The sequence below is a fragment of the Pygocentrus nattereri genome, chromosome 23 (genome assembly GCF_015220715.1).
Source record: "Pygocentrus nattereri isolate fPygNat1 chromosome 23, fPygNat1.pri, whole genome shotgun sequence".
NCBI classification, from domain to species: domain Eukaryota; kingdom Metazoa; phylum Chordata; class Actinopteri; order Characiformes; family Serrasalmidae; genus Pygocentrus; species Pygocentrus nattereri.
Window position 1 is genome coordinate 13,681,008 of NC_051233.1, and position 12,022 is coordinate 13,693,029.

The 12,022-nt window shown below is 40.0% G+C and overlaps 1 protein-coding gene across 10 annotated transcripts in view; it reads right to left on the reverse strand.

The window, feature by feature from the left end:
* sh3glb2b (SH3-domain GRB2-like endophilin B2b) overlaps window positions 1-12,022 on the reverse strand; it is a 58,566-nt gene that overhangs the window by 13,704 nt on the left and 32,840 nt on the right. For 4 of the 10 annotated variants that reach the window (XM_017701709.2, XM_037533379.1, XM_017701708.2 and 1 more), the window contains 4 exons: window positions 7,710-7,772; window positions 4,347-4,370; window positions 2,785-2,874; window positions 2,292-2,392 (listed from right to left, as the gene is read on the reverse strand). In XM_017701709.2, coding sequence (XP_017557198.1) covers window positions 2,292-2,392; window positions 2,785-2,874; window positions 4,347-4,370; window positions 7,710-7,772 — 278 coding nt within the window. The remainder of the gene's footprint in view (window positions 1-2,291; window positions 2,393-2,784; window positions 2,875-4,346; window positions 4,371-7,709; window positions 7,773-12,022) is intronic. The other 6 variants (XM_017701714.2, XM_017701713.2, XM_017701712.2 and 3 more) reach the window with 2 other exon arrangements.

The following is a 12,022-nucleotide window of genomic DNA, read 5'->3' on the forward strand; positions in this document are numbered from 1 at the left end:
CGAGGTTCACCACTTTGTAAACAACTGTGAGCAAATAGGCCAACAGTTTAAGAACAACGTTTCTCAACACGCAATTGCAAGGAATTCAGGGATTTCAATATCTACAGTCCATAATATCATCAAAAGATTGAGAGAACCTGGAGAAATCTCCGCAAGTAAGTGTCAAGGCAGAAAATGAACATTGAGTGCCCGTGACCTTCGATCCCTCAGGCGGCACTGCATTAAAAACTGACATCATTCTGTAATGGATATTACCACATGGGCTCAGGAACACTTCAGAAAAGCACTGTCAGTGAACACAGTTCGTCGCTCCATCTACAAGTGCAAGTTAAAACTCTGCCATGCAAAGCGAAAGCCAGAAACGCCCTGGCTTCTCTGGGCCCAAGCTCATCTGAGATGGACTGACGCAAAGTGAAAAAGTAACATAGTGGTAAACATGCCCCTGTCCCAACTTCTTTCGAACATGTTGCAGGCATCAAGTTCAAAAGGAGTGAATATTTGAAAAAAACAAAAAAGTTTGTACATGAACGCTAAGCAGCTGACAGCTGTGATGAACTGCAGTAGTGATGTGGTGATGCTAAGTGAAACTGTTTTGTTAAACTTTAAGTTGGGTACTTCATCATGAAGCAGTTTTCTTTCATTTCAAGCATAATTTGGTGATTTCCTTGCTCACTCATCTGTTAACTGCCAGGTTTAGTATGAGTGTTTAAGCAGGGAAATCACCAAACAGTGTCTGGAGAGGTTGACACCCCTGAGAAGAGCTTAAAATTGTTTTTGAACCCAAAAGAACCCAACTATGTGTAGAACCTATGCTTGAGTTAAGGCAAAATCTCGTTGGCCTACATTTGGGTTCATACAAAACCTTGTCTGCCTACAGTCAGGTTCGGACAGAGTCTTGCTGCTTTATGTTCAGGTTCAGGCGAAAATGGGTCAGTTTGGACTTTATTTTTCCAATATTTGTCAGGTTCATGTATGGTTGAGACTGTTTGGCTTGCTCACAAACCATCTTTCATCTTAAAAGGATTTCTTGGCATTTAGACCTGCTTTAGTTACTTCGTTCTTCCTGCCTATTTTATTGCCTATTATCTGTTAACAGTTTTAAATCTGACATGGTGTTTAGCTACATCTAGGTGCACAAAGCCGGCATGAAAACAACACATTAACAACACAATTTAACATATTTATTTTGAATCAAACATGGTTGACTCATCAGTCAGGGATGTCCTCAGAAAATCTTGACTGATAAATAAATCTTTTAAAATGGAATTTAAACTAGCTAATGATTATTGTTCAGACTAAATTATGTCAGCTTAAAGTTGGGTTTGGAAGGAACAATGTTAGCCTCCAAGTTTGGACAAAATCTCATTGCCTACAGTCAGGTTTGGTCAGGTTCAGACAAAATCTCGTCGGACTACAGTCAGGTTTGATCAGGTTCACACAAAATCTCGTCGGACTACTGTCAGGTTCAGACAAAATCTCGTCGGCCTACAGTCAGATTCAGACAAAATCTTGTTGGCCCTACAGTCAGGTTCAGACAAAATCTCGTTGGCCTACAGTCAGATTCAGACAAAATCTTGTTGGCCCTACAGTCAGGTTCAGACAAAATCTCGTCGGCCTACAGTCAGATTCAGACAAAATCTTGTTGGACCTACAGTCAGGTTCAGACAAAATCTCGTCGGCCTACAGTCAGATTCAGACAAAATCTTGTTGGCCCTACAGTCAGGTTCAGACAAAATCTCGTCGGCCTACAGTCAGATTCAGACAAAATCTTGTCGGCCCTACAGTCAGGTTCCGACAAAATGAGTTGAGACGAGTTTGAGATGTCATTAGAAAACCCTGACTGATGAATAAATCTTTTAAATTTTGGATAGTTAATGATTATTGCCGAAGTCGGTTCAGACAGAAAGATGTCGACCTAGAGTCAGGTTCGGAACTAACAATGTTGGCCTACAGTCGGGTCCGGACATAATCTTGTCGGCTTACAGTCAGGTTCGGACCAAGCCTCGCCAGCCTACAGTTGGATTCAGTCAAAAAACTAATCAGGGCTTTAGTCAGGTTTGGACAGAATCTTATCCAGCCACATATAAGTTTTGTTGAGCTACAGTCAGGTTCAGACATAATTTTGTGGCGCTACAGTCAGGCTATGATTTAAAATTCACAGGAGGAAAAACTCAGACCATGTTTGGGTTCAGATGTCAATTTCAGGTCTCTATCCTAAACCAAAATAAGAAAAGACAATGCAGTTGGTGTGTAAGTGAGGGTTTTGGCTAGTAGCTAGAAACTCCACATACCTGCTGAGCTCCTTTTGCAGCTCCTGCATATGCTTGTGACACTGAGCATAGTAGGCAGCCTGAGCCTCCACAAACTCATGCAAGCAACGCAAGTGATTCACCTGCATGGAAAAAAGAGAAAAACAAATCACTGTCAAACTTTTACCTGGGAAAATTTCAGTGACATAGAAAAGAAGACTATTTTTATTACACTCTGAATAGAAAGCGGATAAAATCTCAAAGCACGTGGAAAACATCAATAAAGGAAAAATATCAGTTCTCAGTGAACTTAAGTGCATCTTCACACAGGAACAAAGAGTATATATTATTCCTGACCTGTGTGGGCTACACAGATTAAATATTCAAAACAATCAGTTGTAGGGGGAAATCCCAAATGAGACCAGCTCAAGTATGCCAATGTCAATACCCACAAAACTGGAGTATCTGTTTACCCAGTGTTTGTCTTAGTGTGGATTGTGTAGAAATGTGCTCCAGAAATAAAAGTCTGACTCACATGTGTACTGCTGATGCCCTCTAGAAGGAGACGAGTCACCTCTGCCTGTCTGTCAAACTCTGTCTGAGCCACTCGCAGTTCCTGCTCGGCCTGTAATTCACACGCACACACAATTACATATGTGACTGTGATATATCAGTGCTTTCTTATAAAAGCTAAAAAATCAGAGATGTACTCAGAGTAACTATTTCTGATACTGATCAGATAAATGTAGCTCTTTAGGGTGACAGAAGCCAGGCATCCTGATGTCCACAGAGCAAACCCAGCCATTTTATTAAAAACCAGTGAACCTACAAGTGTCGTCTTCATATGTCATAAGTAATAAAATACATCAAAATATTTAAATATATAAATAGACATCAAACTGCATATTCATTACTATTTTGTGTATTAACGTTGTCTGAGACACGAATGTTTAAGACTTTTACACATAAAATCACTGTTTACATTTAATGATACAGGTACACAGAATTTTTTTTAACTTTATGTACAGCAACCACGTACCTACACTTACTGATAATTTTATAAGGTACACCTACCATATAGGTGCATTTTGTACTAGAGTTTTTCTTGCGTTAGAATCTTCTATCTGCATGCTAAAAACTTTTTAGGCCTTTTAATTTTTGGGGCTTTTTTTGCATTGTGCTTTGTTTTCACAGTTCAGGCTTTATTGACATAACAGGAGGTGAGCAAATGGTATTTGTAGGCAATTTTTATACTGTGTATAAAAGCTTGAAACCATAAAATCTTTTATGAGCGTTCAAAAGTTCATGAGAATGTTTTGACATCGGATATCTATTACAATACAAAACAAGTCATAAATTGAAACTATCAGCAGGAGCATCACCGTTGGTGTGCGATATACCAGACAGACCCTACTTTGTAGGTGTAGAGTACTGTGCATAAGTCAGAGACCACTTTTATTTATTTAATTTCCAGTCAAATGTGTAGCTGTTAAGAAGCTGAGAAAAGGAAACAGGAAAAAAATAAGTAAAGTTGCAAATCAAACAAAGAAGCTGCTGGTGTTCTCAGAATAAAAGACTAATCACCCCAGTCCAGACCGCAACATGTTCGAATGTGTTTGGGATTACTGGGATCATGAGAAGCAGAAAATGCAATGAACTTCTAAGACTGAACTTGGGATGTGGAAAAATATCCCTGCAGATTTCTTTGCAAAAACTCAAAGTCTACAGAAAAGAATGGAGGCTAGTGTTAACTGAAATTTTATTTAGACTTTCAGGGGTCTGTGTAACTTTAAGTAAGTTTTCAGTTTTTTTTCCCCTGACACAAAAACATAGCCATTTGTTATTAACAGGTGTTTTTGCTGTAAAAAAAAAAAAAAAAAAACTTTTACACAGTACTGTATAATTACTGACTGCAGCTAAACTGTTGCTATGCACAATGTACATCAAAAAGAAGCAGAATTCTTTTATGTTTCTTGTAAAATAGCCAATAAGGCAAGGTAGGTGTAGCAAATAAACTGATCACATCCTTCTATATTATATATTACCTCAGAAAAAAGGAGATTCAAGTAAAGTGAATTCTACAGTGGACATACTCACTTTGTCCACCTCTTCACTCCACAGCTGATTACACGCAGCAGAACAGATAAGAGAGGTGACATTAACATCAATTATATCACAGGAATATGAGGTGTGATGACATATTCACTGTGCTTATGGCTTCTTTGTCAGTGGTGTATATAAACACAGCCTCTTACACTCCTTCACATAGTGGGTGTTTATCCACGATCAGGAAATAAATATTATTGGTAGGAGAAAAAAGAAATAAACTTTTTGTGGGGAAAAATAGATAGCCTGGGGGCAACACATTGTATTCTGTAAGGAAATCTTGTTAGCTAGCAAAGTCAGGAACCTATTCAATCTGCGAAATGGCAGCGATTATACCCTTTCATGTCACTTGAAACACAGGGTTTCCTTTAAGCCACGCACGTCAAACTGGGGACCTCCCAGGCCAAAGTGCTGAGAGATTACCCTCATCTAATGCTCAGAATTCAGTTTACTTGCTAAGTAGCTGATGAGCTGAATCAGGTATGTTTAATGAGGTAGCATGCTGAAGTCTGTAGTGTTCTGGCACACAAAGATTGGAGTCTGACACGTGCTTTAAGCCTACTGGCAGACTTATGATATTAAAATCCAGTATTTTTCTTATTCCACATGATTGTGCTAAGAAGACTTATTTTTCTACCAGTTGATACTGTAATGTCATCATAATATTTAACATTTGAAAAAATATTTATGCCAGAACAGATGATTAACCCACTATATAAAGCTGGAGTGGAAAGGGTTTGGTTCACATACCAGCATGTTAAGAGACACTTCCTGCACTTAAAGGCACCTGAAGCCACTTTATGTCAAGCCTTTGTGTGGTGGGCTGACACAATGGCTTGGAATTCAAGGCCAAAGGCAAATGCACAAATCACACATGATGATTAATTGATACAATTTACCCGGAGTCATTTATTTCTTTTCCACCCAGACATAAATAATCAAAAGGAAAAAGGTAACACACTACTGTAGAACAATGTTCATAAGGCTCCATGGCACCTACACTGGCCTCTCTGGACAAGTGACATAAGCCTGTAATATTTGCTTCCAACATTAGCCTGAAAGTTTGACAGCTTTAAAACATAAAATCTATGTCAGTTCACCTGTCGTTGCATTCTGTCACCATACTTTTTGGGGTTAATCAGTGGTTTGTTATGATAGCTGACTTGTGGCAGCTCGGGGTAGGTCACTGTGACATAACTCTGATAATGTGACATTGTTTGCCAAATCGGACTGAGTGGGCAAAAGTAAGCAAATGGGTATGTGAGCTTTCATCAGCTGTCATTAAGAGCTCATGTATGTAGCCTTATGTACACCGCCCTTCGGGAAAGTGTTACCAGACAAATACAGTATGGCAGTGTGTTGGTTTTACACACCACAGTACATAGTCTTTACAATAGTTGTCAGTAAGTTTCCATCTCTTCATGACTTCTCCATAAAAAAAGCATAAAGAGATTTTAGTTCGATATGAATTACACGCGCAAAAGCATTACACAATACGCATAACACAACACACACCAAGCAAGGTTTTCCAAACACATTCTAGTGGATGGAAACATGACAAACAATAACAGCAAAACAATTACCAAAATACAACATTTCATAAATATATGTACAACACCATGTGTTGGCTTAAGCCTGATCTAAATGTTTTCTACAAGCAGAACAACCTAGTCAGGATAAATTAGACCTACTTTTTTAAGCTGGTCTTCGTACTTGAACACTTTCAAAGCTGCATTACGTACATTTGGGGATTTAGAGTATGCAAGTAATTTGAAGAACATATTTGTAACATGAACTGTGCTGTGCACCCCCGAGTGGATTATTTTGCGTGACCGTAGTTACGATTTTAAAGGACCCTCCATGGAGTGACATATAATGGTAAGTAAATGTACCATTGGGAGTCTAGCCCAAGGTCTCTTATTGGAATAGCGATTAGGGCTTGTGCCAAATGACTACAGCCAATAGTATCATGACTGTCAATCAAGTGAGAAGATTTTAATATCCGAAAAACACACTGTTCATAGCTTAAAGATGCATAAAAGCAATTATATTTGTAAGAATGAATGTTTTCTGAATCTGCCCTGATATGTTGGCTGGTTTCAGACTGCCAAGGTAGATCTTGTTTTTTTTCCCCCCACTTGTTGTCATGCCTTCCACGCATGCAACATTTTCCGTTACAAAACATGAGTGGGGATTTAAAGATTTTTACTTTGTGATTACATCAGTTTATTAAAAACAAAAAAGACAATGCAGTTATCTACAGTTACAGTAACATTTAGGCAATGTTTTTTAAACATTTTATTTTATTTATATATTTTAACAAGAAGTGTTAGGATGTAAACACAAACTTTATTAGACCTACTGTATAGCAATAACTATGCTATAGTTGGATGTTTCTAACAAAAAAACATGCTTATTTTGTCCAGCTGCAGGCACAACCTGCCCCGTTGAAATGGGTTTTTTGCTGATAGTATTGTCAATTGGCAATAGTTAGGGAGCATGATCGGATGACAGATGATATCACAAGCCTCGTGGAGGTCTTGCCATGATAGGGAACGTCCCAGAAACCTCTTGCTAAATCAGACCGAACAGCTCTAAACTATTAATTATTTTTTTGGTTTTATTGTGAAACTTGCTGCAGCAGAAAAAAATTTTGTTTTTCCTACTGACTCAGTAATGCTGCTTTCATTTTTAGCAAAATCAAATATTTACGTATTGCAGCTTGAAGTGCCTACATTACTAAGCCACAATTTAACATGATTCTCTACATCTAAGACATTCATCACCTTTCTTTCAGTATTCGCACTCGGATCCTGAAACTCATCAGCCCACTGAATGGACCATGTATGGAAGGATGGACAGAAAAGCAAAGTCTCTTACAGAGTAACCCAGCCAAAGTCCACAATTTCATTCTATCCTTTCTCTGTTCTCTCCATCCTCCCATCTTTCCCAGTGATTCTCACCTACAGCTAGTGTTACAGCCCTTCATTAGTATCAATAAGAGTGCTTTACAAGAAATCAAAAAGGAAATCTCATTATACTATGCTTTGTGTCCTTTAAAAATGTTTTGGAAATTCCAGTCTCCAAACAAATATGCTTTCACACTTCACAGTGAGGGGGTGAGATGGGTTGTTTAAGCAGGAAATATGAGAATACAGAACATGGGTGTGTCTGGGAATGATTAAGCTACTGAAAGTGAGTGGGTGCGTATTTTCTGGATTGATGGAGGTTTGGGGAAGCCAGACAGAGAGAGAGAGAGAGAGAGAGAGAGAGAGAGAGAGAGAGAGAGAGAGTGAGAGTGAGAGTGAGAGTGAGAGAGAGAGAGAAAGACTATGTTCTCTGCAGCAGTCTTACCGCAGACGCACTGGCAGATAGAATATAATTGCGTGGCCTAGTCTCCTGAAAATCAGGTGCAGCCTAAAGGTGGAGGGGGGAAACAGAATTTTACACAAAGTCATGCATTCACATAAAACTGGCTCAGCACACAGCACACTCAGCTGGCAGGAAATCAAGGCAACTCAAACCAGAGCAAGCAAGCAAAAAAAAAATCAAAAATCAAAAATGAGATGTACAGCCACACAGTAAACCTTCACCATTCTCAAAATACAAGCAGCAGCAGTTAGAGTCTGGGATTAGTTTAAATTGGCAAGGTGGGATTATGTCACTGTGATGTTTATGACCAATCTGAACAAGTAAGAAATCTGTATATAGATGACAGAAATGGGACAGGCTACACAATTTAAGCAATATGTTTAGCTGCTAACATATCCAAACATTGACTTAAATGTAATTTTGCTTATTCTCCACCAAGAGGGTCCAATGATATCTCCACAAGGCTGATGTGGCTGTAGTTTTTTTGAGTCAATTAAGCTGGAGCACTCCTGACTATTTCTAATCAGTTGATCCCAGTCGAATAGCTGTTCAGGTGCTGGAATGAAAACCTTGAGTCACACCAGCCCTTAGCAGACAAGACTGGACACTCTCACCAAAGTGACTCTTCAGGGATTCTTTGGTAAAGGCAGTGGTTCTCCCAAACTGTATTAGCTGAAAACAGTCACTACTGAAAATTAGCTGAAACTGTCACTACTGAAACATTTGGTAAAGTTTCTGTAGTGTTATGACTGTTTGGTAGTGATAAAACCAAATGTTGCATCATTTGTTTTAAATCTTCTTTCTTCTTCTTTCAGCTGCTCCCTTTAGGGGTTGCCACAGCGGATCATCTGCCTCCATCTTGCCCTATCCACTGCCTCCTCTACTTTTACACCAACCATCTCCAAGTCCACCTTCACTACATTCATAAACCTTCTCTGAGGTCTACCTCTTCTCCTTCTACCCAGCAGCTCCATCTCCAACATTCTTTGTCCAATATATCCACTATTCCTCCTCAACACATGTCCAAACCATCTCAACCTGGCCTCTCTGGCTTTATCTCCAAACTGTTCCACCTACACTGTCCCTCTGATCTGCTCATTTCTAATCTTGTCCATCCTTGTCACTCCCAACGAAAATCTCAGCATCTTCATCTCTGCCACCCTCTTCTTCACCTCTTTTCTACACTGTCCATTGCTGTGGATGGTTGACCCAAGATATTTGAAGTCATCCACCTTTATGACCTCTACTCCTTGCATCTTCACCTTTCCACCTGTCTCCTCATTCACACACATGTATTCCATCTTGTCTCTATTGACCTTCATTCCTCTCCTCTCCAGTGCAAACCTCCACATCTCCAGATTCTCTTCTACCTGCTCTCTACTCTCACCACAGATTACAATGTCATCTGCAAACATCATGGTATTTCTCTACCAACACTCTCAATGCAAAAAGTGCATCTGTGGTACTCTTTCTGGGCATGAAACCAAACTGCTGCTCACTGATCTGAACCTCTCACCTTAGCCTTGCTTCAACAACTCTTTCACATACCTTCATGGTGTGGCTCATCAACTTCATACCTCTGTAGTTACTGCAGCTCTGCACATCACCCTTGTTCTTAAAAATGGGGACCAGTACACTACTTCTCCACTCATCAGGCATCCTCTCACTCTCCAGGATTTTGTTAAAAACCTGGTTAAAAAGTCCACTGCCTTCTCTCCTAAATATCTCCATACATCCACAGGTATGTCATTTGGACCAACTGCCTTTCCATTCTTCATCCTGTTTAAAGCTGCCCTCACTTCCACCTTACTAATTGTCTGCACTTCCTGATCCACTATCTCTCCCCCCGTTGTCCTCCTCTCTCTCTCGTTTTCCTCATTCATTAGTTCTTCAAAGTACTCCTTCCATCTACTCATCACTCTCTGTTCACTCACTAGTACATTTCCCTCTCTATCCTTTATCAGCCTAACCTGCTGTACATCCTTTACAGCTCTATCTCTCTGATTAGCCAAACGATACAAGTCCTTTACTCCTTCTTTACTCTCCAGCCTCTCATACAGCTCATCATAGGCCTGAGCCTTTGCCTTTGCCACCATTCTTTTTGCTATGCGACTAGCCTCACAGTACTCCTGCCTACTTCCTTCATCTCTCTGGTTATCCCACTTTTTCTTAGCTGCATTCTTCTTCTGAATACTCTCCTGGACTTCCTCATTCCACCACCAACTTTCCTTGTCTTCTTTCCTCTGACCAGACGAAACACCCAAAACATTTTTGCCAGTTTCTCTCACCACCTTAGCTGTAGTTTTCCAGTCCTCAGGTAGCTCCTCACTGCCCCCAACGGCCTGTTGCAATTTTTCCCTGAACTGCCTGCAACCATCCTCCTCCTTCAGGTTCCACCATCTAATCTTTGGCTCTGTCTTCACTCTCTTCCTCTTCTTTGTTTCTAATCTCATTCTACAGACAACCACCCTATGCTGCCTTGCTACACTTTCCCCTGGTACCACTTTACAATCTCCAATCTCCTTTAGGTGGCATCTCCTGCTAAGGATATAATCCACCTGTGTGCACCTCCCTCCACTCTTGTATGTCACCCTGTGTTCTTCCCGCTTCTGAAAATAAGTGTTCACCACAGCCATTTCCATTCTCTTTGCAAAATCTACAACCATCTGGCCTTCCGCATTTCTGTCTTTCACACCATACATACCCAGCACCTCTTCATCCCTGTTTCCTTCACCAACATGTCCATTGAAGTTTGCACCAATCACTAATCTCTCCTCTCTAGGGACACCATCTACCACTTCATCCATCTTACTCCAAATTTCCTCTTTCTCCTCTAACTGACAACCAACCTGTGGTGCATATGAACTGAGCACATTCAAAATTACGCCATAAACCTCCAACTTCAGGCTCATGATCCTGTCTGACACTCTCTTTACATCCAAAACTTTTCACAAGCTGTTCCTTTAGGATTATCCCTACTCCATTTCTCTTCCTCTCTACATCATGATAGAACAGTTTGAATCCACCTCCAATGTTCCTGGCCTTGCTTCCTTTCCATCTGGTCTCCTGGACACACAGAATATCTACCTTCCTTCTCTCCATCATGTCTGCAAGCTCTGTGCCTTTACCAGTCATTGTCCCTATGTTCAGAGTCCCTACTCTAACCTTCACACTCCTGCCTTTCCTTCTCTCTCGCTGCCTTCTAACCCGCCTTCCTCCTCTCCTCTTTGATGGTCTTCGACCTACAGTAGTCCAATTTCCACCGGCACCCTGCTGGTCAACAGCACCGGAGGCGGTTGTTGTTAACCCGGGCCTCGACCGATCCGGTATGGCAATCAAATCATATCTGTGATCTGCATGATAGTTTTGGCACAAATAAGTAGACATAATTCAGGTACAGGGTCATTCAAAGCAAAAGGATTTAATTATAAAGTCCAAGTCAGTTAAAAATGCAAAAACGTATTTTCAACTCTGACTTTGATCCAATTTGGTAGAATGATCCATATATTTAGCTTAACTATGTCTATTAATCTCCATCACAACATAATTGTAAATATCTCGTAAATGCCTTGTAGAACTGTCCATACAGAAGTGTTTTTTTTTTTTATTTACTAACTTTGGGTGATTAATTGAAGGACAAGCCGATCTTCTTCATGATGGAAAATCTGCTGTACATGGGTCTCTAAAGAATCCATTAAAAGTGATACTATATACCACAAAAAGGGCTCTGCTACTCTTACAACTCATATGCACTATACAGAGGTAGAGTATTTTAGTTATTTACACTTAAGCCAAAATTGGAACTATATTATTATCATCAGCTACATAATGTCTGGCTTTCCCTATTAAAAAATTAGGTGTTGTGTTCCATTTTGCTCAACCAGAACAAAGAAATCGACTTGGTACGTTTCTACTGATTTCTTACTGATGCAGACTCCAAACTGTAGCTTTTGATACTAACCACAAACTAGCAAGAGGTACATTCTGTAAAGTTACTGTGCATGTGGCGATCATTTTTCATCTATTGATCTGAAGGTCTCCAAGCGGAATATTCTAAAATCTAAAGCGGTACCGAGTATATTTTTACAGACAACTCGTCAAAGAAGTGAATGAGATAAGCAGTGCTTTGCTGGTGGGTTAGTAGAGTTCCTTTTGGACTTAACTTTCACCTGCGCATTTCTTCATCTTCATATATATATATTTTAAACAGAGGCTAGGTAGGCTAGCAGTTCCAGTTCTGAACTAAAGACAAAGAATTTGGACACTAAGCATGGGCTGGCTGATCATTTGCATTT